Raw genomic sequence first — 6000 nt, 5'->3', positions numbered from 1 at the left:
CCACTATGGCACCTTTATCGCTGCTCAGGTTGTCCTGTCTTATTCCCCCACTGTCTGTGTGGCATCAGCATAGCCAGTTTGTCCCCCTCCCCCGAGGTTCCTCAGTTTAAAGCCCACCTCACCAAGTTTGCCAGCCTGCTGCCAAAGGTTCCCTTGCCCCCTCCCAACAGGTGGAGTCCGTCCCTCCCTAGCAGCCTATGGTTGTTGAAGAACGTCCTGTTGTCATAAAAGCCAAAACCCTCACGTAGACACCAGCCACGTAACCATGATTATGATGGACAACTTGCTCTGCTTTTACAGCTGATCACACTCAGCCTAGGCTAACTCCGATGCTGAATCACCAACAGGCTATACTAAAGCAAAGACCTTCCATAAACCAAAACATCCACATTGCTGGAAAACAAAAGGAAAAGCCCAGAAAGGAAATAAAGAGTCCAGGTATGTTGTGTAAATCAAAGAAGATTATTTATTTATGAAACTGAAAGTGATGATCACTTGTAGTGCAATAACAAGCCCAAGATTCTTTATGTCTATTTTGAAATGAACTATTAACTCTCGCCTCTGAAAACAACTGTGCTTTGCTATCAGGTGCCTGTTCTACAGTCCCCACACCACATAATACACACGTTACACTTCTGAGGACAAGGAAGCATCTCTTTGGAGTTCCACAGATCGTTACTTCTTCATTTTCTAATTTCTGTGACACGAAGAAATCACTCAAAGCATCTTTATTTCAATGTTTCCCGTTGCTGGATTTTAAAAGTCATATTAATGTGACTCATTAATCCCAACCCCCAATTAATTATTAATACTCCTTAATCCCCCACAAATAAACAAAGTGCAGTGTTCTAAAATTGCAACAATTACTCCAAGCAAGAGGCCATCACAGAAGCAATTTTTGCTAATAGAAAAATGTTATTAAAAAAAGATTGCAAAGTATGGTCACTCAAATTTAAAAATAAACCTCTAAGTATAAAAATATACTGGCACTTTAGAAAGGTGCAACAGGAACCACCTCAGGCATCCAACCAACAGACTTTGGTACCAACCAGTACAGGAGGGTCCCCATTCCCAAGGCAGCTTGATAGAAGAAAAAAAAAACCCAACCTATCGAGGAACACACGATAAGTATCGTTACAGTAAACACGACGGCAATACTTCTGCTGCCACATTCAGCATAGAAGCAGTGCTGCGTGAGCAGCTCAGTGCACGTGCCCACAACGATACCAAGCAGTGGATGGGTCGTGTCAAGCAATGATGCATGGTATGATGAGTCACCACTGCAAGGTGGAAAACCAACGAGGTCTATTTTTCTGTGACAAATACTGCCAGCAGTTTTGGTTTTCCTGTAGTTGTATTTCTTCCAGTTAGGAACAGGACAGGTCAAAGATACAGAGCACAGGTAGGTAACAGAATTAGTGTGAACGATACAGCCTCAAGGCACTGAGCACCCACAGCGTGCAAGGGAAGGCATGGGTGCAGACAGCTCTCTTCACCCCAGTGATACAGGCGGCCAGGGTCAGGCTGCAATCTACATCATCTTTGTTTCTGGTGGTTTCACAGGTGGCCATCCTTGCCCTTTGTAGTACGACACCAGCTGCTTAGGCACTTCAGCCAGAACCATCTGGGAAAGAGCTTCCCAGGGAGCCTGCAAGGAGAACAGGGAGAATAAATCAGAAATACTGCAGAGAAAGGATTTACCAGCCCCATTACAAACTCTCTTACAGAATTCAGAGTGCAGACCACCACCTGCCACATCTCACACCCTGTTTCAAGAGTTCCTTGCTGTAGTGTTAGGAGCACTTCCAGTCAGTCTCAGTGAGGACTGCTGATGAAAAGCACTCGTTCCCACCCCTGCACTGCTCCCACCTCAAGCCTTGGCTCACACAGCCTTTATATGGCCCTGATCTGGGTGGGAAACTGCCCCAGTCACTAGCAGTTTCTCTTATTTTGGATTTTCATTTGACTACACTCTTCAACCCAATTCCCTGTGCAGTATGCATGAATGCTAGCGCCAACAGTGGAAGTAGGGAGGAGCTTGGGAACGAAAGGACTGCTTTCAACAGCAGGGAAGACACATCTCACACTACATCACTCATGGGTCTCAATATTAGAGACCAACACCATGATCTCAGTTCTTTGCCTATATGTTTGCATCCCAGGAGAGAAAACATCTTCTTTACTCCTTTAACTCTGCAATAGCCAAGAGGTATTACACTGAATCAATGATACGACGAGAGCTCTTTAGGAGAAGTTGCAAGAGAGCTGTGACAAGGCACACAGTCTCGAACACAAAAGCAAACATCTCAACTCCCCCTGGGAGCGAACAGTTTGGCCAGCACTTTGAGCATGCAGCTTGCTGCCTGGTCTAGACCCATGCTCATTTTTCAGATGTAGTAACTGCATATATACTGGCAGCGGGACTGTTCTGAAGTTAAAGACAACTTACATTTTTGAATTGTCGGAAAGGAACAAACTGGACAATGTCTCGTGCAGCTGGCTCTCCTGTCAGGGATTTCAGGACACCGTTGTCTCCATCAAGGAACTCCATTGCCTTGAAATCAGCTTCACCAACTCCAACAATAATGATGGACATCGGCAGCTTAGAGGCATTAACAATTGCTTGCCTGGTTTGGTCCAGATCAGTGATCTCTCCATCTGTGATGATCAGCAAGATAAAATATTGCTGAAAAATATTAGAAAGCACCCAGTTAGGGAGATCAACACCAAAGCTCACATAACTGAAGGCAAATGGAGCAATTTCTTACTCTAAGAAAGAGATCATATGGTTCTGGTTTTGTCTTACCCACAGAACCTTAAAGAAACTTATGTTTATTCCCGTTTTTTCACATGTATAACACCTTTCTCTGTGCACTTCAAATTTCCTTTGTACTACAAAAAAGATAGAGGCTTAAATTCAATTTATAAAGAACAGTTACATCAATTGGCAGAAGGCACTAGAGATGAGCAAAGTACTCCTAAATCAACAAAGCCGCATACAAAAATGACTGATGGATGCTGCTTTATTCACTGATATCTCAAAAAGGCTAAAGTTTAATATCCCTGGAGTGTAACTCAAAAAGCCTTCTTTTTTAGTTACCAATAATTTAAATTTTAAGTATTAGAAATCTCAAAACATGGCCATGACGAATGCCATGACACAAAGATGCTCTAGAGATGACAAGAGGGGATACAGGAGCTTTTCTAGAAAGAAAAAAATACCTCAAACCAACACATCAGTATGGTAAAGTGTTTAACATATCCTTCCTTTTCCAGAGGCTTAAGGTTTAGTAGCTGGTTCTGAAATGAGCAACCACTGTTTTTTGACAGCTACCTACAGACTTAAAATTAAAATAAAAAATGAGACACACACAATAAAAATAAAACTGAATTTCCAATTCCAAAATCCAGTTAAAACAAGTGTTACTATGGTTGTACCCCATTACTGGCAGAATCTTTAAATAGTTAGGCTTTAATCTATAAGAAGTAGTAGAGATATTTAACATATAAAGAGAAATAAGATTCTCCCAAGTGTTGGGAAGGCTGAAAAAATACCCTCAGAAATGTAAGAAATGGATGTCCCTGGACCAAGCACCTCACAGTCTGGGAAATTTATTCGACGTACACACAAATGTATGTAGAACCAAAAATACTGACACAGCTAGACCACAAAGCAAGTATCAGAGTGTACAGTGAAATTCCTCTGATTGGTCTGTCAAAATGGAATCAGTTAAATCTATCACAGTATGAGAGTCCTTTGTCCTTAAGCAAAAGGAATGAAGTTTAAAGAAACAGAGCTGAATTTTAACAGCAGCCATGGCCACGCAAGCATAGAAATGAGATGTGCAACACAACTGTATGGTAGCATGGATGCTCTGCCATGCATTCTATACTAGAATAGTCAAGGGCTTTTCCAGCTTCCCATGCGCTGCCGGGGGCACAAGCAGCCGGGAGGGGAGGGGGCACAGCCAAGAGAGCGGATTCCCACTGGCCAAAGGGATATTCCAGATCATGCAACACCATGCCCAGTATGATAACTGGGAGGGGCTGGCCGGGGGAGGGAGGCAGGATTTCACAGCTTAGGGACAGGCAGTGTCGGTCAGCGGGTGGTGAGCTGTTGTATCGTTTGTGTTTCTGGTTTTTTCCCTTTTTTCCCCTGTCCCTTTTTATTATTACTTTATTCTAATTATTAAACTGTTCTTATCTCAGCCTAAAAGTTTTTTTTCTTGCTTTTGTCCTTCCGATTCTCTCCCCTGTCCCACAGGGGCGGGGGGAGTGAGCGAGCGGCTGCGCGGTGTTTAGCTGCCGACTGGGGCTGAACCACGACACGGTTCATATCAATATGTACCAAGAGAGCACCAACAGCCTCCCTGTAGGTGGTAGGAGAGGACCAAACTTGGGATCCGAAGGAAGGAAGACAATACCACTTTACCATTCCATTCTATGCCATCATAAACATGGAAAACTGAAATATCAACCCAATGCAGATCCCCAGTAAAGGACGTGCACTCACTGAAGCAGTTGCTTGTTGTGCCGAGTGTGCTGCAAACCTTGCCACATGGTTTATAATAGGAGAGAAATTGGTTGGCCCATAGAGTCGGATCTGAGGAAGGATCTGGCGGTAGGCTTCTACTATTCCTTGGATCCCTGTAACACAAGGAAGGCAAGCTGCCACAAGAGCTTCACAAATTCTCCAGTAATTTTTTTTATAACATTACTAAAATAGTACGGCAAAAGGGTAATAACTCTCATACAGCTGTGAATTCCTAAAGGACAAATAAGCAGCAGGGTAACAGCAAATATACAAAGCACAGGGCTGAAACCAGCGGACATCTGCAGAGACAAGGTTTGCAGGTTTCTCCCCCGTTCTACAGTCTTCACATTACTCTTTGCACCTCTAACATCACAAAGCTCATGGAAGTTGTGGGAAGAATAATCTGGTGAAGGCATGCTGATGACTACGTTTACCTTGTTCTTTCTACCTTTTCATCTACTTTGTCTTGTTTAATTGCTTATAGTCTAATTAGACAACAAGGTTAGAAGCTCTCTAGAACTGTATTTTCCTTGTATGAAAGTTAGACAATAACCCTGATTCAGGATTCAAACATTTCTGTAACAGAAACAGCATCCTTAATGTTTTTCCTACGCAAGAAGCTTTTCTCAGATTAACTAAACAAATTAAAAAGAAAAAAAATATTTAAAGTCTGATTTTTAAATTGAGCATATTCTTCTAATTCACCTAAATTGGCCTATTCTTGGCTTGTATCAATGTAGCCTCATTTGATACTGCTGCTTGCGCTGTCCACCATGCAGGTTTTAGTGCAGCAACTCTCAAAACTACTGCACAGGGACCCTTAAAGGTCAAAGACACACATCCCAGTGAGGCAGACAATGCTGAACTGACAACAGTAATGCCTGGATTTTAACACTGAATCTCAGATTCCATTTTTTGTTGGCCTTATACCAGAGAGAAGAACTGAAATGAGTTAAAAATGCTTGTTCAAGAACAATTCTGTGTCACTGTATGCTGAAAGAGTTCTTAGTCCTTAGAGGTCATAATCCATCTTAGAGAGCTGCCATCGCAAACAGCTGAAACAACCTCCACTAAAGAAGGTGGCTATAAAGAAAACAAGCTTTTAAGTCAACTCTTTAAAAGATAATATTCAAACATATACACATTCCCAATGAAGTAACCATGATCTCTCACAGCCTTAGCAGATGGTTACTCTGGAAACATGACGAGCACAGGCACACTGCTGATCTGAGTCCACTGCCACCTATAACATACCAGAAGTAACCAAGCTGCAGCAACAAAAGTTTCAGCACAGACTAACATCAGATTAAATCTAGACCCCTTCACTAGAGCGTACATAGACCACACAGAAGTCTGCATCAACACCCATCCATTCTTGTCAGCCTCCAGGTGAGTGTAAATCTAGTTTGCTGCAGTTATGCACCAGTTATGGAAGAAATACACCGCTTTAAACACCTGTCCCCCTC

The 6000-nt window shown here is 42.6% G+C and overlaps 1 protein-coding gene across 4 annotated transcripts in view; it reads right to left on the bottom strand.

The window, feature by feature from the left end:
• Positions 1-441: 441 nt before the first annotated feature.
• CPNE1 (copine 1) overlaps positions 442-6000 on the bottom strand; it is a 45242-nt gene continuing 39683 nt past the window's right edge. For 3 of the 4 annotated variants that reach the window (XM_064465109.1, XM_064465111.1, XM_064465112.1), the window contains 3 exons: positions 4514-4647; positions 2450-2686; positions 442-1648 (listed from right to left, as the gene is read on the bottom strand). In XM_064465109.1, the coding sequence (XP_064321179.1) occupies positions 1532-1648; positions 2450-2686; positions 4514-4647 (488 nt within the window). In that variant the 3' untranslated portion in view covers positions 442-1531. The remainder of the gene's footprint in view (positions 1649-2449; positions 2687-4513; positions 4648-6000) is intronic. The other variant, XR_010375138.1, reaches the window with a different exon arrangement.

The sequence above is a fragment of the Phalacrocorax carbo genome, chromosome 14 (assembly GCF_963921805.1).
Source record: "Phalacrocorax carbo chromosome 14, bPhaCar2.1, whole genome shotgun sequence".
In the NCBI taxonomy this organism is placed as follows: Eukaryota; Metazoa; Chordata; class Aves; order Suliformes; family Phalacrocoracidae; genus Phalacrocorax; species Phalacrocorax carbo.
The sequence above is the reverse complement of the archived record's forward strand: the minus strand, read 5'-3'. Positions and strand labels throughout refer to the sequence as shown.